The 22,505-nt window shown below is 55.4% G+C and overlaps 1 protein-coding gene across 1 annotated transcript; it reads right to left on the bottom strand.

The window, feature by feature from the left end:
• Nucleotides 1-299: 299 nt before the first annotated feature.
• On the bottom strand, nucleotides 300-21,272 carry NDST1 (N-deacetylase and N-sulfotransferase 1). Its single transcript, XM_053991322.1, has 15 exons — nucleotides 21,197-21,272; nucleotides 9,048-9,950; nucleotides 8,013-8,495; nucleotides 7,710-7,797; nucleotides 7,332-7,486; nucleotides 6,091-6,276; nucleotides 5,583-5,711; nucleotides 5,242-5,424; nucleotides 4,818-4,914; nucleotides 4,553-4,676; nucleotides 4,207-4,381; nucleotides 3,830-4,000; nucleotides 2,886-2,995; nucleotides 2,047-2,149; nucleotides 300-1,941 (listed from the first exon to the last, which is right to left on the bottom strand). The coding sequence occupies exons 2-15, from the start codon at nucleotides 9,555-9,557 to the stop codon at nucleotides 1,822-1,824; spliced, it is 2,634 nt and encodes an 877-aa protein (XP_053847297.1). The 5' UTR covers nucleotides 9,558-9,950; nucleotides 21,197-21,272; the 3' UTR covers nucleotides 300-1,821.
• Between the last annotated feature and the right edge of the window lie 1,233 nt (nucleotides 21,273-22,505).

Raw genomic sequence — 22,505 nt, 5'->3', positions numbered from 1 at the left:
GGCAGGCAGGGAATGGATAATGGGGCAGGGGGGAGAAGGTAAGCAGGGACCCCCCGGCCCCCCAATCCCTCCCCAGTGCTAAGGCAGTCGGTGCTGGATGCTGTCCCGGGAGGAAGAGGCTGTGGGCGCTGTGCAGCGTGCACGGATCCAGGACTAGAGAGCTGCTGCCACCTCGTGCATGGAGAGCTGCTCCCACACACCCCCTTCCTAAACCCCCCAGAGATGGGCCCAAAGGCAGCCAGGACCCCCAGGGGCAGGACTGGGTCATGCCAGCGAGGAGAGACACAGGCAACAGCAAATAAAACCAGAGCCCCCCCATTTATTAGCAGTTGGTTCAACAGGACCTTAAACCAGTGCTTGGGAGCCTCCTCCAGCACAGCCCCCATGGCCCCACGTGCAGCTACAGGGGCTCCTGTGGAACATCCAGGTGGAAACGCTGCTGCCAGCGGGTCCGCCCACGTGGGGAGTGACACATTCACCCCATTGCCCTGGCCCCACTCGGGCAGCATCCTGGGCATTGCATCCCCTGCCATGGAACCACTGCCATCCCACATCCTGCGGGGCAGCTCCGTCCAAGGGGAAATGTGGGCCCTTATCCTGGTAAACCCATGATGGCTCAGTCTTGTCTGCCAACAACCCCGGGGCGTGGGAGAGGCTGCAGCTCTGTACGGCTCCACTGGTACAAAGACGTGTCTCCCACTGGGTTTCCCCACTGACCTTTGTCCATGTCACGTCTTACCACCAAAGAGACCATGTAAAACCCTCGGGGTTTAGGTATAAATTCTGGCACTGAAGAAAAACACCTCCCTGCAAAATGGGAACCAAATAAACACTTACCCCCCCGCCCCCCGTAAAACCCAACATTATTAAAATACTTTTGTTTTTAATATTCAAGAGGTTTGAAGTTCTCAGCATTCTCCTGATTGCCGTTATCCCAATGTCTGTTCAGTCCCCGAGCTCTCCTCCATGCCAGGGTGTGCTGGGCACCACTTGGCTTTACCACAGGAAACACCACACTTGTACAAGAGTGCAGGAAGGGCTTGGGGATCATGAGCATACTGGGACCAGTATGCCCAGACCAGCATGCCAGCCCCTTCTCCTGCTAGGCCACATTCCCACCACACTGCCCATGGAGGAAGAGCCAGAGGTTGAGGAGCTGGAATATGATGACAGAGATGATAAAACAAATGGTGCCCCAGTCTTTGAAAGAAAAATCCATCTTGTTCTCAGCTTTTCCAAGTAGGTGCTGGAGGAATCCAGCAAACTCTCCTGTTTCCTGCCACGGAGCTGATGGCAGGAGTGGGTCTGTTTTCCTCTGTGCTTTGGGTCTCCACCAGCCCCATCCCTCTGCTCCAGCTCAGCAAAGTCACCACCAGTGCACCCAGAACAGCTCCTCCACCCTCGGACCAGAAAGTGAGGGACAGCTCTGGTGCTGCCCTCAGGCCCAAGGCAGTTGGAACCCATTTTGAGCAGAGAAAGGGGGAATTTGTGCCACTTCCCTGTGCCAGAGCAGGGTGGGAAGGGACGAGGAATTAAAAAGGAAAAATAAAATGAAAGAGATACAGGTGTGGGGCAGGCAGAGAGGTGGGAGCACAGTGATTGCAGAGTCGCATCACTGCTCAGACAGCCTCCAGTGGAGCCCTGTGATCCTGGGGGTCCTCTCCAAGCCTCTGGTGCAGCCATATGCTCCTGGGGATCCCCTCCAAGCCTCCAGTGATGTTGTGTGCTCCTGAGGTCCCCTCCAAGGCCAGGTATTGCTGAGAAGGTCCTGCTGGCACAGGGTCAGCCCCGCTCAGGTATTGCTGGGAGGGGCAGCAGCAGCTACCTGGTGCTCTGCAGCTCCTCCCGCAGCCAGGTGGGCAACGTCTGCCCCATTTTGTACAGGAGCTTGGAGAGCTCTATGTTATGGTCCCTGTAATAGTCCCGCAGGAAGGAGCGTGACTGCAATGGGAAAGCAAAGAGGAGAGTCAGGGGGACCAGCCTGGAGCTCACCATCCCAGCACAGCCCTGCTCAGGACCAGCCCAGGAGGCTTTCTGCATACTCACATCTGAATCCATCTCGGGGTACTTCCTCCCTTTGCTCTTTCCCAAGCATTTCGTTTTCCCTCCATCCAGAAGCTGACACCAGAATCCTTTCTTTGGATCAAACCTGTGAAGTGAGAGCTCTGCCTCAGCCCTCTTATCCTCCTCACACCTTCCATGGACATCCTCTCCAGCAGGTCCCACTGCTGTCCAGCCCTGCACAGGGCACTTCTCCACCTCTGGAATCCACAACCCAGCTAACACCTTGTCATCAACCCCCTGGTACAACAGGTTCCCCCTGCAGCTGTGCAATAAGCAGTCCACCAAGGCTCATTCATTGCCCTGTTGAGGGAGAACAGAGTCTACCTGGGTTTAATTACTGCTTTCTGTGACACTTTTGCCCCTGGATGCCCTCAAGTGCCCCACAGCACCTCGGTGGACACATACATAGGCAAGGCCTGGCAGAGGTAAATTATTTCTCTAAGAGCTCTGGAGGCTTCCCACAGTGGGGTTTAATGGAAAGCTCAGAGCAAGGTGACACCTGCAGACGTGCCACATAGCCAGCAGCTGCTCTCAAGCATTTATGAGGAGATGGAGGGCTCAATACCATCATCTGTGTCACAAATGCGCTCCTGAAATCTGCTCCAGGAGCCCAGGGCTGCTCTTGGCTGCCTGGAGTGACCTCGCTGTAGTGTTTGGGTAAGTCTCAGGTGAAAGCTCAGCCTCATCAAATTCAACAGCAGCTCTGTGGAGAGGCCCAGGGCTGGGTGCTGCTCTGGGACAGTGCTGGGCATCCCCAGGGCAACACACTGCATGGGAGCAATGGCAGGGTGGAGGAAGGAGAAGTTAAGGGAAAGACTCACGCCAGGGTCTTGTGATAATCGATGAAGTTGGTCACGCCGAGGAATTTCTGGACTGTCTCCATCACTTTGGCGGGTTCTGTTCGGAGCAGCTTGCCATCCAGCACCAGGATCTGCAGGGAGCAAGAGGGGTGAGGTGTCACTGGCTCCCAGCCCTGCTCTCCTGAGGCAAGAGGACACCTTTACCACACCTTTGGTCATCTCGGAGCCAAATCTGCCACCAGCCTGCACAAGGACACCTGCTAAATACCAATGTGCCCTGGTGCTCCCTTACACTGGATGCTGGAAAATGAAATGCAATTAAAGCCACGGCCAGGACCCATCCAGGACAACATCAGAGCTTCTGCTCAGGGCTACCCAACCCACAGGCAGCTGGGATTGCAACACAGCAATTACACTAGCAGCAGGCAACTAATAAGACTTTATAAGGTTAATCAACAGTGGAAAAATCATTCAGGGATTGATCCCATACTCTCCAGCAGTGCTGCACTGTGTGGGTCACAGCAGGGCTGGCATCCAGCTCCCATTTTCCCTGCAGACAGCTTGAACTATGGGCAGCTTCACTTGCTATTTTTGTCCTGTTCGATGCCACGGTGACACCAGACAGGGCAGCCCCAGGGGTCTGTGGCCAAGAGTGAGGGTGAGTGTTGGGTGACCCTGCAGAGCCACCCACAGCCTTCTGCCCCCACTCCCACTGAACCCTGCTGTGACAACCCACACAAGACCATCTTTCTGTGTTATCTACACCAGGTCCCCTTCTTGCACAGACCTCCCCTCTACCCCTTCTCCAAGTACTTTTACTCCTCTCCTCGTAGTTTGTAGGGTGTAAGTAAAACAGCTCCCATGGGAACAACTCCACAGCAGACCTTGGATCCAAGCTCTCTTCCCCCCACATCCTTGCTTGGGTGAGGGCTGCCACTGTAGGACTGGGGTGCTGCCATCCCTACCTGGTTGGCGTGGTAGCTGTTGAGCCAGCGCTCGATGTGGGTGGCGTACCAGCCCGGCACCAGGCAGCGGTTCTGCAGCGTCCGCAGCTTCGGGGCGGCCTCGGGCCCCGCCGTGATCACCTCGTGGAAGGTGTACTTCAGGGCAACCAGGTCATCGTGAGCTCGCTGGTGCTGTCAGGCAGGAGCAAGGCAGGTTTGTCCCCAAGGTAACCCAAAGCCTGGGCTGCCCACGAGGTGCAGCGGCTCCCGGGCCACCACGACGTGTCCTCGTGCATCACGTTCAGCCAGCTAGCATGGCATCCACAGTCACCCCACACCCCAAACCAAGCCCACCGTCCCACAGGACTGCCCAACCCAGGGGAGAGGCAGAGGCTGACCTGATACCAGGAGTAGGCTCGATCTGCAGGGTTGATGAGGATGGTGATGATTTTGGCCTTGGACAGCAGGGCTGCAGCTCGCCGGGGAGCCACTTCAGAGTCAAAGTAGTTGGCACTTTTCTCAAAGTAGAAATCAGAGGTGGTGTTGGAGGGGATGGGGAAGAATTCCATGTACCTGGGGGAGGCACAGTGTAAGGCTGGCAGACAGGCACCACAAGATGGCCCCAGCACTGCCCTCACAGGTGACATCTCAGACACTCAGAAGGGAAACCTCACAGCACCACTGCTCGCCTTCCCAAAGGTATGGGCACTCCCAGCACACTCTCCCCATAATGCAGAGACCCACCAGTCGATGCCCTTGTGATAGTTGTGTCCATTGAAGAACTGTATCTCCTCAAAGGTCTCTGAGCTGGGGTAGTTGCTGCTCAGGTCCGGGTGCATCCCCAGGAAGAGATAAAGGGCAGTCGTTCCTTTGGACAGACAGAAAGGGTTGACACAGGCCAAACCTCCCTCCAAGCTCTGCTTCAGAGCAGGAGGGCTGACAGAGGCTGTTTGGGGGGTCCTGTCAAGCCTCCCAGCATGCTCACAGAACTGAAGCTGAAGGGAAGCACCTGTTTTTTGAGGCCCAATGATGAGAAGCTTTGGGAATCGGTCACAGGTCTTTTCTTTGGACCAAATGTCCTTGTGTCGTTTGTCTTCACAGGGATCCTGAAACACAGTGTGGAGGATCAGAGATAGAGCCTGGATGGGACCCTACCACTGCCCAGCCCCTCCAGCCTGAGCAGACACAGGAGAGGCTACGCTGATCAGCAGGCAGGACACAGACTGGGCTTATCTCCAGGTCTACAGGACAAACCCCTTTCTGGCACTGCCTGCAGAACCAGCGAGAGGTGAAAAGCCACAGCTTACCCAGGGAACCAGAAAGAAATCCTGGTTGGAAGCTACCTGAGGCTCAAATCAGGACCAGCTATACCCCACTACCCTCTCCCAGCACAATAAAAAGGGTCACTCCCCCTATTATAGGCACAGGGGTACCTGCCACAGTGGGTCCTTCTCCTCAGAAAAGATCTGGAAGTATTTCTGTGCCAGCTGCACGGGGGGCAATGTCTGCAGCTTCAAGTTGGTCCAGGAGTTGAGGAAGCGGACCAGGTGCTTGAAGGTGTACAAGCCCAGGCGGTCATTGCCATAGTTGGACAGATGGGTCATGAAGATGCTGATCTGAAGCCAAGAGGACAGAGCAGGGCTTAGTGGAGCCTCACCCAGCAGCCATCCCACAAATGGCCCCACCCTGGCTGAAGACAATGGGGACATCTCCCGCAGCAGTGCCAGGACAGCCCTGAAAGATGCCTGTCTGTCTCTCCCTGGGCAGTACTTACAGGGTTCAGGAGGACAGTCAGGAAGAGTTCACCCCCATTGATGATTTTGTCCAGCTCACTGGAGCCACCAGGGTATTCATTGTAGAAAATGGTGTGTGTGAACAGGCCACAGGTTTGCCGGGGGAGTACCTGGGGCAGGAAAAAAAATATGGATGGAACAGGTGGAAGAGCCAGGGCAATGAAATGGCCACATGGCCTCCTCCAGACTTTGAGAGCTGGGCCTCCTTTTCTTCCCAACAAAAAGGGGGAATCTGACTTCAGCCCCTCAGAGGCCAGGACCAGTTCCACTGCCCCTCACCACTCCTGACTTTAATCCATACACAGAAGGGAAGGATGTGGACAGATGAAAACGCCAAAAACTGTCCTCACACAAGCTTCACCCATGCAGGATGAGCAAGGGGGAACAACCCCCTCAAACTGGAGCTGCACAGAAACCACGTCCCAAAGTTCTGGTTTTGGTGGGGGAGGCTGGAGAAGAGAAGCCCCAGAGACAAAGGCCAGCACTCACCATGATGCCGTTGTGGATGAAGCCGCGGCGGTAGCGAGCGGGTTTCAGGTGTGGATATTCCTCCGTGCTCGTCACCCTGATGGACCAAACCTGCTTCCAAGCCTCGTACAGCTGCACGTGGACAGGGTACACGCCCGAGTGGTGGGGGGCCACAGCGTACCCCATGTCAGTGGGGATGCCATGCTCCTGCAGAGAAGAGAGTGAGGAATGGGTGACTGTGGAGACCCCAAAATCACAAACCAATCCCTCTCCATTCCCAGCTACAAACTGTCTAATTGTGCCTCTGCAGAGTAAGCAGGGCAAGGCTGTGCCTCCGCATCCTCTCCTAAGCCTGGCTGTCTCCACGAAAGGGAGCCCAGGAGCAGCCCTGCTGGGTGGACACCCACTCCTCTGCTTCATTCAGACCATCCTCATCCCTGTCTTCTGCTGTCACCCACAGAACAGCCACAGCCAAGCTGTTATGTGAAGAATGAGGAGATACAGCTATATAGGTCTGCAGATTGGTTTGTATCAGTAGATACAAAACAGCCTGGAAATTCTGAGCTGGAACATTGCCCATCCTAAGTAGGAAAGGCCTGGTCTCTCTCTAATTAAGCAGTTGTAATTATCAGATAATAAATTCAAGTTAGGTTGAAGATCCTTCTCTTAGGCCATAGGATCCAGGACTAATAGGTCTGGCTTTACGAGTTTGGATTCAAGACAGCTGTCAGTCAATCACAGCATGAACTGTGTCAGTGCCACACAAAGGACAGCCCAAGACCAAGCTGAAGGTCAGAGCCTGCCTTTACAACCAAATATGTCCCTGACAGTTCAGCCTGTAGAGGGAGTTTCCATCAGCCGGAGCCTCCCAGCACAGCCACGGCTCCAGGATCCCACATCATCACCCAGCACAGATTCACAAGTGCCAGGCTGAGCATCTCCCAGGGCTGCACCTCTGCATCCCCACGGGGCTGGGCCAGGCCAGGCAAGCACGGCAGCAGGACACAGAGTCTCTCCTTGAACAGCCACTGGGGCAGCTCACTGCCACAGCAACGAGTTGGCTGCTGCAGATAAATGCTTTAGCTCTAGGTACTAGAGTATAAATGGATTTACCCACACAGCTGCAACATGGGGGACACGACTTAACTTCACCAGGTCCCTCTGCTCCAGCAAGCAGAGGCCATTCCCTGGAAATCTTCTTTGCTCCTCTTCTACCACCCTCCCCTCACCACAAGCAACCCCACCGGAAGCATCTTACTCACAACAGCAAATTTCTTGTTTAAGGTCATCTGCTCGGCGAGAACTGACTGGTTGTGGAAGAGGTGAGGCTGCATGTGGCTCCACATGTGGGGGAACCACCAGAACTCCTTCACGTAGGACAGCAGCAGGTCATCACCTTCGTCCTCAGCATCAGTACCTGTGGCATGACACTCGCTGTCACCACTGAGCACAGAGAGCTGTGTGAGCAGCTGGGGCAGAGGGGGGGCCAGCCCCTCTCGGTGGCCAGGTGATGGAAGAATAGGGTGGGTTGCCTGAGGACTCTACTACAGCCCTGACAGGACCCTCTCTGAGCACCAACTGGTGCCCCAGCACCAGCTGTACAGCACCCACAGGAGAAGCAGTGCCCTTGCCCTCCTCACCTGTGTGGAAGAATTTCCCTGAGTATCCCAGGTTGAAGGTGAAGTTTGGGATGTGGGTGCGCAGCTCGTTCTGTGTGTCAAACAGTGCCTGGGAGAAGGGGAGAGAAAGCAAGGTGTCCTCAGCACGTGGCATCAGGGACAGCTGCCACATCAGGGCAAGCACCAGTGTCCCTGAGCGCTTCGCAGAGGGGCTCTCAGAGGGACAGGGGAGACTCTGAGGGCAGGAAAGTCCATCTCTGGAGCATCCCTGAGCAAGCACAAGTGTCCAGCCCTGCCCACCCAGCCAGGAGAGCACAGACACACCTTGACATCTTCCACCTTCATGCGTGTGCCCTCCTTGCCCACAAAGATGTCATCGATGTCCACCAGGATGTAGCGGTCAAGGGGCAGAGACAACCTCTTGCCCGTCAGGAAGGAGACAGAGTCCACAAAGACCAACTTGTGCAGCCAGAAGTTGAGGTTGTTGCCGAAAAGCACCCTCTGAATGCCATCGTGGAGGCCCAGGTCCTGCATCACAGTGGTGTGCAGTGCAGCATCCACGCTCATGTGCGGGATGGACTCAGCTGACTTGGTCTTGGCCAGGAGGACGGGCTCGTAGGTGGAGTGGTTGGACTGGAAGACAGTCCAGTCCTCCCCGGGGAGCACACCCTTCTCCACCTCACTGGGGCGTGTGATGTAGAGCAGGGGCGACTTGGGGTTGATGCTGCAGTCCTTCAGTGCCAGGTTGGAGTGGAGGAAGAGTGGGAAGCCCTTCAGCTGGGCACTCAGAAGGCTGTTCTCGTTGGCCTGCATGGGGAAAATGGGAGCTACAGGAGATGGGACATTGGGGACAAGGCGGGGGCTCACAAGGAACACCAACAGCCACGGCAACAGAGGCAGCAGCTCACCATCCTTTGAGATCCAGGTTCTGGGTTCTCCCCTTCCTCTCTGGAGCATGGGGTGCCCCCATCCCCCTCACACACTCAGTCCTGCTCATGTCCTATGTGCAAAGTGCCCCAAGGCTAGGAGCCCTGGGCAGGAGAAGGGCTGCTGAGCAAAATATCTGTTCATGCTTTAGGCAAACCCCAGCAAGGGTCACTGCTGGAAAACAAGTGCTAAAAGCAACTGGACTAATCCCAGAAGTGTTTTTTTTTCCCCCTCAAAATCTCCAAAGGCCACACAGCCCTTCCAAAGGGAGAGAGCTAAGATGGTGCCCTCTGCTAGAAGCCTGTGCCCCAGACCAACTTGCGCTGCTTGCAGAAAGCATGGGGAGAGCAAAATCTCTGTGGGGCAGCAGGACACCGGGGCTCACATCTGGCCTGGCCATGGGATCTTGGTTTGCCCCATGTACCCCCTTACCTTGAAGAAGCCGATGATGCCCACGCCATACTCCACGCAGTACTTGTCCAGCAGCTCCCGGTTCCAGGCATCCAGGTTGACATACTTGAGGATGTTCTCGTAGATGATGAGCGCAAAGCGTCCCCGGTCCTTGTCGGTCAGTGTGGGCATATCCCCCTTCCCTGGGGCAATCTCTGTCCTGTATTTGAAGCGACTCGACTCCAAAATGGCCACAATCTCCTGGCCCAGCTGGGAGTAGAGGCTCTCCACGAAGACCAGCACCAAGGGGTCCGTGCGGGAGGAGTCGGCCACCTTGAGGGTCTTCAGTGGCAGCAAGCGGGAAGGGGCCACCTTGGGCTCGTCGCAGTCCGGCCCCGCCACGTCCCCAGAGGGCTCCAAGCCCCTTTTCCACCCATATAAATAATAAGCAGAGACGAAAACACTGAGCAGGCAGAAGGCAAAGAGCAGGAGCAACACCACCTGCGGAGAGAGCTGCCAGATACCCCGCCGGGCCCTGGCCAGCACAGTCATCCTTGCATCCGCTGGGTGAGGTGGGGTCCCTCTCCCCTGCCCGCCCCCTCCCCTCACAAGCCCCGGGGAGGGGTAGAAGCAAGCAACCAACCAACAAAAAATCAGCTAAAATCAAATTGAATACTACTAATAAATTAAAATACTAGCAGGCCGCCTGTGCAGGCTCTCTCCCCTCCAGCAGTCCGGCGTCCCTCGCCGTCTGCTTCATGTCACCATGGCAGAGGCACCAAGAGTCCCCTTGCCGAGCCAAAATTCCTGTGGTGATGGTGGCAGCAGCAGCAGCAGCAGCTCCATGGCCTCAGCGGGGTGAGGGGGCGGCGGGCGGCCTCGGCGCGGATCGTGGTGGGAACGTGGGCATGGCGGATCCCTGCTTCCCCGGCTCCACACGGCGCCCTGAGAGGGAGAGGTGGGATGAGAGGGCAGGGACAGTGCCAACCTGCCGCTGTTATTTCTGCCAGCCTGACAGCCCCAGTACAGTCCTCACAAGCTCGCCGGCGTGCCAGGGCTTGCCACAAGAATGCTGTGGCACCAGGGATGCAGCAGGAGTGCGGCGCGCAGCCGTGCCAGGGCATCCCAGCTGCGGGTGCACCTGGAGTGCAGGTGCATCACCAGCTGCTACGGAGGGGAGCCCCCAGCCCCCTGTGAGTCTCTGGTACCTCAAGCAGCCGGAGAAGCAGCCCCGTTCTTCCCTGTGCCCAGCAGGAGCTGCACTCTGCCGAGGAGAATGGGGGGTGGTCTGAGCCCCCATGGCCCAGCTCGGCTGGCAGGGAGGGACACGGGAGGGACATGGGGAGCCCGCCAGCTGGGTGGCTCAAGGCCAAGCCAGGAGCCACCAGCTAAGGTCACCGAGATGGGAAATGCAGGAGTGTCCACGTGGAGCCAAAGGGACCTTGGGAATATTTTTATCTTCCCTGTGAAAGGCTCATTTGAAAAAAGAAAACAATAAGCACTGTTTGCCAGAAGGTGAAGCCAACTAGGGGACAGACTGATGAGGCCAATGTGTTTAAGGAAAAGAAGTGACTCACAGCACTGTCCTCAAACTCAATACCAGTGCTGGGGACAAGGGCAGGAGTCCCTGCTCCTCCCAGGGAGAGCTCCCTGTGCCCTGCCAGCATCGTGGCTGAGCACCATCCCTGCTAACACCAGCCGGGCTCCTAACAGGATTAAACGTGGCCGGCTGAGAGGCACTGTGGATTATAGGCTGGGGCTTGGCAGGGTAATCCTGTCATCCCTGCCCTTCCCAGCAGCAGCTCCTGCTCCAGACAGTGCTTCCCAACCCTGCCAACATGGCACTGCTTCAGCCAGGACCCTGTAGGTGCTGCTGACACCCAGTCTCCTTCCAGCCTCCATCACTGTCTCCTCCTTCACCATCTCCAGGACACACCAGCAATCTCCTCTTGTCGGCTGTGCTGGGCACGGTGGAACACCTGGGTTTACTGATTTGTAATTTATCTTCGTGCACATGGATGATCTTCAGGCATGACCAAGAGAGATGCACCTTCTCTCCTTAGCCCCCCTGAGGTTGTGTCTGTTCCACCTCATCCCTCCAGCATCCCTGAGACAACAGCCCCGCTGGGGTTTTGGGACAGGGCACTTCCCTAGGTCTGTTGATTTTAGGGATGTGCTTGTGCTGAGGGAGGCTTCCCTGCATCTCCCTGCCTAGGGATGCAGAGAGCTGGGAATGCATTATCCAGCACCCACTCCCTCTCCGTTTCTTTCATCTGCCAGGAGCAATGGGCGCTGGCAGCTGCATTCCCACAGTGACAGGTGGGCAAATGGCAGCAGTGGGTTTGATGCCAAGTGCCAGAGCCAGCAGCTGATGGACAGGACTGTGTGTCCATCCTTGCTCCACCCTCCATGAAGCAGGGAAGAGGGCTCTGCATCTACATCACCTGCCATTTCTAAGGGTGCTTCATTAGTCCATTCTCTCCCAAGAGCTTTTAATTACTGGTACTTAATGACCAGGCTTTGGAGACAGCATCTCCGGCCAGACTCTGGCTGAGTCTCCCAAGGCTGCCACGTCAAAGCCTGCCCAGGCAGGGGGCCAGCACTGCACCACGGAGCAGCCAGGTGTGAGCTGGGGCCGGGATGGGCAGCATCCCGCCCCAAGCACCTGCCAGTGTGGCAGGAAGCAGGCAGGAATCCTGCTCTGCCGGTTCACTGCCAGAGCAAACCCTCCATGGGGAGGATGCCAAGGGCTTTGGGGCAATGCTGCAGGGTGGGGATGCTCCTGCTCAGGGCTTTCCCCATGCAAGTGGGTGCTGGCTGCATCCTGCCCAGCAAACCCCTGCACAGCCCCGGCAGTAGTGGGAGAGCTGATAGCTCATTGCCAGAGAAGGAAGCAGGTTCATGCCCAAAAGCACAAAACAAGTCCTTGAGACCAACAGCTTTTCTAAAACAAAAATGGAAACAAGATGGTAAAATTTAAAAAACCACAAGACCTGGCAAGGTGACAGCTGGGGTCAAACTTCCTTTTAACCTGATTTTTAGATGCTGCTAAGGTGCCTCTTAAAACCACAGTGATAATTTAAAAGGCACCAGCTGGAAATGTCAGCCTGAGTCTCACACACAGACCTCAGGCCCCCAAAATCGGTGCTGGCAGGCTCTCATCACTGGGCAGGTGCGCAGCCACAGCTGCACATCAAGGACCCCGGGAGAAAGAGCCCTGGAAAATGCTCTTTTCTCATGGGGCTCTGAGCAATGCCCTGGCACAGACTCCTCTGGAGAGGAGGCTCAGTGAGGAGGCTTAGGCACTGTGCTCTTAATCCGGCTGCCCTGACAAACACAATCAGCATCCAAGCAGCTTCCCGGCGTGGCTGGGAGCCCGGAGCGCCCTGCGGAGCCGGATCCAACCCCAGGACAGGCAGGGAGCGCAACCAGGGGACAGGGAAGCCCTTTACCTTTCAAATCTAAGAGAGCTGCAGGAGGAAGGGAAAAATGTTTTAAAAGCTTTTCAAAACACACCCCCTGGTGCAGTTTGGGGATGGTGGTTTCCCCCTGCCCAGAGTTATTTTCCACAAATACTGCCTGGGGAACCACTGCACCCCAGAAAGTCAGGGAGGCACCAGATGGGATGAGAGGGAATGAAACCATCTCCATTAGTGGCTTACAACCCTCTTCCTTTAAATACCAGTGAGATTTTGCAGGGATGCAATGGAAGGATTGAATATAAGCAAGGAAGTGCAAACAGATCCGGAGGATGGGGAAGGGTCAGTGATCCCAGAAGACAACCACAGCAGCGTTTGATTTATTGGGGGGTGGAATAGGTCTGGCTGCAGGTGCAAGCAGTGAAGATCAGGCAGTTCTCAAGTCCCATCTGTTGGATAAATCAACTGTCCCAAGCCCATGGCTCAGAAACAAGAGGTGAGCTCAAAACCATGGGTGTGACAGAGCAAAGAAATTGCTCACACATTTCCCTTGTACCACTTTGGAAAGGGTGGAAGGGGAGGAGCAGTCATCCACTGTCATGCAGAAGACACTCCAAGATTTTGTGCAAGAACCTTGGTCTCCAATTCTAGTAGCTCCCAAACCTCCAACATTCAACCCACAGAGATGATGCCACATCCTAAACATCACAGCCAGATGGGTCACCCTGCTCCCTCTCCTGCTGGTGCCCTTTGGGTGGGCACCTCTGCTTCTCACTCCTCATCACTGCAGGGAGACCCACCACTGCTGATTAATCACCTCCTCACCACCATGCCAGCTCCACTTCTCCATGTAAGCCAGCCCTGGGGGTTAAGCATGGATGGAGGAGGATTTAGAGGCAGGATGCTAAATTGCATTGCACAGCTCAGCAATTTGCAATCACTCCTGCTCGCTCCAACACTTCCCTTCCCCTCTCTGACCACTGCAGGGAATGTGTATGGATCAGCCCCACCTACACATCTGCTGTACCTCCCACTTGAAAGCAAAAGGCTACTGGAAGGTCTAAATTTGGCCAGGCTGGGACTCAGGCCCCCAGCAGGTGGATAGTGCTCATCCAACCCCACCTTCTGTCTCCCCCACACCTCAGGCACCCTCACCAGCATCCCCAGCAATCACCAAGTGGTGCCCTGCAGCCCTGGGAATCAGCACTACCTGTAAAAGATGCACAAAGGGCAGACAAATTATTATTAATAGGTTTAAGTTCCCTCTAGAGGGAATCCCCTTCACTCACTGGTAATATTTAGAGGGCTACAGATCTAAAACCACTGAGCTAAGCACGTCCTTAGAGAGGAGATTAATGCCATCACATTATTCAAGAGACAACTGCAAGCTCAAGACAGGGGAGGTTGCTTTGAAAATGAAAAAGTAACTGGCATGAAAAAAATGGCCTTTTAAACACCCACCTCTGCACCACAGCCTTTATCAGCTCTAAATGACAGTGATCCCAGCTATGACTGGAAATATCTGCAGACAGCTGGAAGCATTGGCAAGGGAAAAGAGCTATCTCAGGGTATGAAGGACCATAGTCTGTCCCTGTCCCTATCTCCTCCCTCCCCAGCCACAGCTGGACCCACTGACCAAGAGAAGGTACAATCAGGAGATGATCTCCTTTATTGTGGTGCATGGTGGTGTGATGATCCCAGTAGGATGCTCCTGGAGCTGGGGCACAATCCCTGGGCCACAGGTGATGAAGCCATAGCAGCCCAGGATGAGAAACTCAGCATAAAAACTTCAGCCACTGCAAAACCAAGAGTTTTTTCCTGGTGATCCCCATGTCCTGACAGCCTGGATAAGCCTTTAGGATGGGCCCAAGAGACTTGGACAGCTGTAGGGACATCCATTTGCCTCTTGCCAAGCTGCAAAGCCTGGGTGTCTGGGCAGGGGAGAGGCATGTGGAGCAGACAGAGAGGAGAAAACACAGAGAAGGACACAGAGGAGCAGAAAGGAGCTTGTCGCAGTCACCCACTTGCCAGAGGTTTTGTAATGCCAGATAAGGAGCATCTTAGTAGTAGATTACACAGGCTGCTTAAGTGCTTTGCAAACAGTAGTTACAACCTACCAGGGAGAAAAACACCCTGCTCTGAGAGAAGGACAATCCCAGTGCTCCTTTCCTGAGGACACCAGCCTTCCACCAGTGCCCAAGAGGTGCCAAGTTAAAAATGGACAAGGGCAGCCCCAGCAGCTGACCCTGAGACAGGCAGTGACAGGCAGCCACTGGTGCTGCTCCCACTGCAAACCCACCTGCTCGGCTTCTCCCCTTCATGCACAGGCTGGGTATGACCAAACACAAGGGAATATCAGGAAAACTCATCCATGATTTATAAGGTCTGGAGAATTTCCACCCCAGGACTTCAGCAGGAAAATCCTCCCTTTTTCTCAGTTCTCTTTTTTTGTTAAGATCTGATTTATAGAGCCTGGTCAGAAAAGAGCAGTTGGAGCATTCACCTGGATTGCTAAATCAAGCTTCCCCTTGACACCTCACTCTGCTCTGGAAATAAACCTCTGGCTTTGCCTGCCCACCACCTTCCTGTTCCTGGGGGAAAGAAACCAATATGAGCAATGAGACCAGTGAAAGTGGTTAAGAATTTTCACGTTAAAATTTTATTTTTAGTCAAAATGTCCAGCTCTGGAAGAGGCATTTTTTCACCCACAAAGCCCTGTTAGCACTTCAGTTTTACTGCAAAAGATAAAAGTCATGTTTTTCTCAGGTTTTCTTCAAAAAAACAATCATGAGAACAGCTCATTGCCTGTAGAGGGATGAAAAAGCAAGGTTCAGTGTGTGTGACATGTATATGCTGAATTTTTAGGGGAGAAAAAACCTGAATAAATTTTTTAAAAAATCTAAATCCCTAAAAACTGGGTTAGGTTTCTGGAAGCCTATGATTAAAACTTTTCATGGCAGAGCAGCTGGTAAGCGCACCTGGTGGGTTTCTAAGACTAGTTCTAGCAAACCCCACATCTCAAACCCACATCCCAAGGTCCTGTCCCTGCTAATCCCCATTTCCCACCCCGTTCTCTAGCCCCAAGGTGCCCCAGCCCCATCAGTGAGGCTGTACAGAGGAATCCTCTGCAGAGGTCACCCCATTTCTGATCCTGGGGCACCCAGGATCCCACCGTCCTTGTCCTCAGCATGCTGATCTGGAAGAGCACCTCGCCATCTCCCAATACCCACATGAAATCAGTCTCCTCCACAAACTAGGCCAGCAATCAGCAGCAGTCATTAGTTTTCCTATGCCCCAGGGACACTGGGGTCGGGCAGCTGATCCCTCAGCACTGATGATCCCCAACACCATCCCATCAAAACACCCCAACACCCCACAACCAGGTTATGGTTTGGGTTGTGCCATGCAGCCCCCCCCCAAAAAAGCTGAAGCCCTTCACAGGTGACTCCTCCTCAGGAGTATTTTTTGTCCTTGAATCCTTGGGAACAGTCTCGGAGCAGAGCTTGGGGAATTCTCCCAAACCTTAATTGAAAGAGGCGCTTAACGAGGAGAGTTTCTTTTGTCTGTTAATTGAAACAGGTTCTTACTGACAAAACTCTCCATGAATTTTAAGTGGGTTCGCAGGGGGAAAAAAATCCACTCAATGAATTGGGTTTTCCTGCTTCAAAATGTGCCGTGTCGGTTCCTGTGGCTTTCCAAGCACCCAAGAGCCTTTCTGGATAATCAGGGTCTGAATCCCAAGTATTTTAAAAAGGAGAAGGATGAGGGGAAAATAATCTCAAATGCATTTTTATATTTCACTGGAGTGGCAGCCTGCCCTCTCACAAGCAGGTCACACGAGGACTCCTACCCAAAAACCATGGACTGAAAGCCCCTCGATGCCACCTTTTGCTGCCTCTGACACTTGTCTTGGTCAGACTTTTCCTGCAGGGATGCTGGTCCTGCCATGAGTGTGAGGGTGACACTGGATCTCAGAGAGCCTTGATGCAGCAGCGATTCCCTGTGCTCAGCCATGGCAGCACTGCCAGCCCCACAGCATGGGCCAGCTGCTTCCTTTTCTTGACAGCTTCCCAAGCTGGTAGGAGAGCAGAGCCATCCTGCCAGCTGTTCTGGGGAGCACAGGCTGCCCTGCGAGTGCTAACCCAGCCCCAAACCAGCACTTTTGCAAAGCAGAATCCATAAAACCACAGCATGAACCAGCTCACACAGAGGAACGGACCCCCCTGCCAGTGCCCACATTCCAGAGAAATCCCTGCAAGGATGGAGCTGCTCCCTCCTCCCAGGGGCTCCCTGGGATGCTCCTGTCAGACCATATCCATCCTGCCTGGTGCCCCAGTGCTTTGCTGAGCTGCCTCTGACCTCCACTTCCCTGCAGTCTCCCAGGGCAGACACTGCCAGGAGCCCAAAGCACCCGCAGGGCCAGGTGCTGGCAGCCGGTATTGAACTAGAAGTCAGAGCAGTTCCTGCTGTGCCGGGTGTGCTCCCGTGATGGCTCCCGGGGTGGCAGGTCCTTTGGGAAGGGCTGGGCAGCACACACTGACGCACAGGCAGGACACTTCCAGGGCCAGCATGCTCCAAGGTCATGGCCGGGACAGGCTGGAGGTCAGATCTTTTATTAGACCAATGGACACAGTTGGAAAAAGCGACATGTTTTGGCCGCGCAGGCATTTCTCAGGCCCAAGAGCACATCTGTTTTTTCCTAAAGGTATTAGTTAGGCTAATAAAAGACATTACCTCTGCATGTAAACTTTGTCACCCTTAAAATGTACCAGAGGCTGCAAGGCTCAGCAGCCCAGGGAAAACACAGGGAGCAGGAACAGGCACAGGGCACAGGGGACACTTGCAAGATTTGTTTTGTTTTCGCCCCCTAGAACAGCACTGGCAAAGGCCACACTTGCCCCCAACAAGCACAGCTGCTGGCATCTGAGCTGCCTCTTGCCTCTCCTATTTCCAGATCCAGGTCTGAGGCTGCAGGAACCTAATGGCATGTCCAGGGGAAGTATGTTGCTTTGGTTTGGTTTCTGCTCTTGCATCGGCCATGTCCTCTCCTCCTTTGCAGGGGCTCCAAGGCAAGAAAATGCTTGAGGAACCAACCTGTTATGCCCCACCTGCACCAACTCCTTCCCTCCTGGCCTCAATCCCACTCTCTGACGCAAATCCGTGAGACCAGCAGTGCACCAGCACAGCAAGGGGTGGATCAAGGCCGATGGAGGAGACTGAAAATGGCCTGAGCCACGTGTCCAGGCATTGATAGCACTCACAGCCATACTTCAGAACAGTGGTTAACACTTTTTAATGCATCCCCTTTCTTTAAGAACTCCAAGCCCTGGGGCTGCAGGGCTGTACAAGGCTGTGAAGATGCAGACAGTGTTGGGAAGGAAGGGGAATACGTGGTGGGGTGCTGACAAGTAGCTAAAATGCTACTACTTGTAGCCTTGTATCTGGATACCTGTACCCAGGAATCTGGGTTTTGCCAAGACATGGGAAGCAGAGCCAGGAGGGCAGCAGGCTACCCCAAGGAGCAGCAACATCCTAGGGACTGCCATCCTTCCTAAGCATGCCCAGAGCTTTGGGGTGAGACACACATCTCCCAGTGTGGCAGAGGGAGCTGAGCTGGACATCCTCACTCGACATCCAACCCTCAACATGCCCAAGCTCAGAGAAAGGAGACACTTCTTCCCTGCTTTACATCAGATATTTTGGGTTCCCTGGCAGAAGCAGGACAACAGGACAGAGGTCCTAGAAGAGAGTCTTGACCTCTCCAAGACAATCTCCAATTCCACAGCTTTGACCAGACCAGTAGCAGGGCTGAACTCGGGACATGCCCACCCATAAATACCAGGGCAGTTCCTCTTGGGATACCTCCCATTTAGGGATCTCTTGACCTTCCTAAACCCCTTTAGGTTTAGGAGGCTTGTACCACCTGAAGGTAGTGCAGAGGATCCTGTCCCATTTCGGGAGCAAAAGGCTGCAGCAAGGTCCTGCTGGTTTTGGGGAGGACATGGGAACCAAGGTGCTCCCAGGTGCAGCCTCCTGCTGCCAGCCACAGTCACATACGGGATTTACAGCTCGATATTGATTAGTCTTCTGCAAGCTCTGCCATTACAGTCGGTGGCTTTTGCAGGAAAACAACATGAATCATAAGCTACAGGCCATCATCTCTCCATGTCCGCACGGCGTGACTCATCCAGCCCTTCCAGGGGTCTGGCACAAGGGCTGTCCTGCTCCTCCACACCTGGGGACAGAGTGGGCACAGGGGGCATCATCTCCCACTGCCACCTGCAGACTGTGCACAGCCCCCAAGGCTTGCAGGATGGTCTCCAAGAAAGCAGCATCCCATTTTCCCTTGACCCAGGTCTTCCTCTTGCCCCTCTGTCAAGTTCCAATACCACCAGCATACATGTGACAATGGCACAAAGCAATGCCACCACCTCAGCCAAAAACACACAGGGAAGTCAAGGGCTGTCACGAAGTTGGAAGGGTTGGAAACATCAGTGAGACAGACTAGAAGCCCCTGTCCTCTGAGGCCATGAAGCAAATACAAGACATAGTATCTTGCTTTTCCTGTCTGGAGTCCTAACCTTATTCTGGCAAGTTCTACCTCAACAGCCAAAAATAAAAACACAACTCATTAAGGTACATCTAGAAGGCAGAATTGCACAAAAAAAAAAACCAACAACAAAAAAAAAACCTTTTAAGCAAAACCCTCCATGACTCTGCTCCAAAGAGCCAAGAGAGCAGCTCCATCTCCAGCATGCAGTCAGAAGCTGGCCAAGATGGGAAACTCGGTGGGACCACAGCCCTCCATCCTCAGCCCATCATCCAGAGATATCCCAAAATCAAACCTGCTTATAAAAGCAGGTGCTGATGGTGACACTCTGCAGCAGGGACACACTCGGCTGTGCCATACTTCACCATGACACACTACTGAAGAAAATATTAATAATTCCCTCTTCATTCCAGCCTGGGTTTTGACTTATGAGGTGTCGTCTTCCTTCAGTTTAAATTACCACCAACAGCGTATTAAATATGTCCTGTTCTACAGTACTGACAACGAAACACAGGAAGGGGGGGAAAAACCCAAAACAACCTGCCAGGAAAAGTCTGTTTGCCAGTATGTTGGTCACATGGATTTTCCAAACCCATCCAAACAAAATCGTATCAGACCCACCAGCTTCCCAAAGGCACAGGAAGCGGGAAGGGCTTTGTGTCTGTGAGCTTCCCCACCAGCATCCGTGTCCCGTGCCAGCAGCTCCAGGTTGGAAGGAGCAAATCTGGGGGGCTGCAGCTGATGGGGTGTCATGACATGTACTGGGGCTGGGTGACTGTAATGGGTGGCATGGGGAGGTCCTGGCTTCCCCATACCCACACATGGATGCCCCAGCCATGGAGGGGCACTGGGAAACATGAGCTTTGCCTTCACTGTCCTTGCCCTAAATGAAAACTGACACAGGGAAAGGGAAGATGCTCGGCCATTTTGCCAGAGGCCACCAGCATAGGGGTTTATTTTCCTGTCATATCAAGGCCCGCACGTTTTTTCTATTGTTTAATTTCCTTCTTCTCCACCCACAGCAAGTTCACTCAGAAGAGAGGAACTTATTTCCTATTGAATTTGTCCTGCTTGTTTTATTTGGAAAAGGACAGCTTCCTCAGCTGTGGTCCCCATGTGCAGCTGAGGGGAGCAGGCACAGGGCTGCTCACCTCCTCATCTTCACCAGCCCAGCCCAGTAAAAACCACTGTCGAGATGTGAGTAACAAAGGTGCTGCTCTGCTGCAGGAAGAGCTGCTGTTCCAAGGCTACCGGTGACAAAGGGGCACTGCAAGGCGCCGGTTTCCCAACCCTGCAAAGCACCGTTAGTGGGAAGACAACCATCCCCATGGTGTGCTGTGGCAGCAGCTGGCTGGGATCACGAGATGCAAGAGTCCCGGTGCTGGGATATGACTGCAGTGCTGGGAGGGAGCACCAGCCTCGATAGGAAGCAAAGTCTTCCAGGTGATGCCAAAGGTCGCCCAAGCTGGTGTGGCTTCTGTGCCGCTGGGCATCAGGGGTGGCCCCATCTGCAGGGGACAGCCTGCCTGTGCGGTGGTAGAGGTAAACCCAAAAGACTTGGGGAGATAATACACGCAGTTATGCACGAGAGGCCCAGGAGCTCACCAGCGGGGGAGAAAATGCCAGGACCTCTTCAAGAGGGGGTGGTGAGGCGCTGCACAGGAACGCCAGCCAGGCTGGGCAAGCCGTGCCATGCGCAAGGTGTGCACCTCCAGGTGTCCTGGCCGCGCTGCCCCGGCTCTCTGGTCCTGCACGATTTTAGATACCACCACTCGCACTCCTCGGGAGCGGGGACGCCCCAGGCCAAGCACCCCGCGCCTGGCACCGTGCTGCAGCTTGGCCTCGACAGCTCCTCGGCGGTGCCCGGGAGCGGCGGAGCCAGGGCACCCGCGGGCACCGCGCGGCCTCGCCGCCTCCTCCGAGCCCCGTGCGGCGAGACCCCCTCGGCCTGGCGGGGCCGCGGGACGGCTCGGGGAGGGAGGCTCCCCGCCGGACCCCCCCCGCTCCACCCGGGCCGGCTCCTCGCGAGGGCACCGGGCCGTTCCGCCGCGGGGACGGGCGGGGGGCGCCGCCGTCCGCGGGGGACGGGAGGACCCGCCGGGCCCGGTCCCCGGCGCAGCCCGGCCGGGGCGGTGCGAGGCCCGGCGGCCCCGGCCCGCGCTGCCGCCCGCCCTCTCCCCCACTCGCCCTTTGTCTGCGCCGCCGCCCTGCTCGGGCCGTACCTGCCGCCGCCGGGCCCGCTCCGCTCCGCTCCTCTCCGCTCCGCTCCGCCAGGCCGCCGCCGCCCGGTCCGCCGGCCCGGCCCCGCTCGGCGCGGCCCGCCCGCCGCGCGGGCAGGCACCGCCCCCGCCGCCCCCCGCCAGCACCGCCCCGGGGGCCGCGCGGGGCTCCGCGGCTCGGCCGGAGCCGGGGCTGGGCCGGGACAGCGCGGACCGCAGCGCCGGGCTCGGGGCTGCCCCCGCCCCACGTGCCCTCCCAGCGCAGCCCCCCGCTCCTCGCCCCCTCCGGCCCCCGGCGGGACCGTGAGCCGGGCGATAATCCCCCGGCGGGAGGGCTCAGATCCCCGCGCCCGGGGTGCCTGTGATGATCCCCGTGCTCGGCGATGCTCTCACCAGGCCCCCACATTCTCACTGTTTCCCGGGATGAGCACGATGGGGTGTCCTAAGGGTATGGCCCAGGCTGTGTGTTTGGTATAACTGGGGTGTCAGGCTCCTACACAGAGCCTTTTCATCCTTCCCCCAGTGTGCACACACCCTTTGTGTCAGATTTCTAAAGCCGGTCACGCCTGAGGTCGTCCCCAGCCTCCTGCCCATCTGCAGAACCCAAGTGTCATTTCAGGGTGCTGTTATCACATCGTTTCAGCTTTTCCTCCCCGACTTCAAGATAAGCTCAAGGGCCACATCCAAGTCACTGTCTGGCTGCCCCCAACCTGCATGCACACACACAAAATTCCCTTCATTCCTCAGAGGGGGGGGGAAAGGAGCTGCTCCACTCCTGCCCTGCCCTCGGAGGCTGCTGGGGACTGTGCCGGCATGTGGAGACACGCTCAGGTCCAGAGTTAATCACTCACACAAGCAGCCCAGGTCTGTCTCACTGCCCACGTTAGAAGCGATGTGGTGCATTAAGACAGCCCTGTCAGGTTTCGTGTCCAGCCCACGGGGACAAGTTTCATGTCCAACCCGTGGGGATGAGATGTGGCAGAAGATCTGCTGGGTTTGGTTTAGGCAGCACACTCTGGGAGAGCTTCCGACTGAACAAGAGTCGAGGAAGCAATTTCAATCAAATGGAGCAAGCAGATAAACAAACAAAAGGAAAACAAGAAAGGAAATTGTAGGGAAAGAGACACAAAGAATGGCAGACTATTATGGCTGCAAATTTTCTAAGTGATCATTGAAGTAAGACTTCTTATCCTTAAACATTTCACTTCCCTCACAAGCATTTTCTCTGAAGATCCCTGAATATTTTGCAAATGCCAAAGTTACTTGAAAGCTCAGAAAACAAAAAGGGACAAACAGCAAGTTTTTAAACTGC

This window comes from Vidua macroura, chromosome 15 (genome assembly GCF_024509145.1).
Source record: "Vidua macroura isolate BioBank_ID:100142 chromosome 15, ASM2450914v1, whole genome shotgun sequence".
In the NCBI taxonomy this organism is placed as follows: Eukaryota; Metazoa; Chordata; class Aves; order Passeriformes; family Viduidae; genus Vidua; species Vidua macroura.
This window is presented reverse-complemented; position numbering and strand designations above follow the sequence as displayed.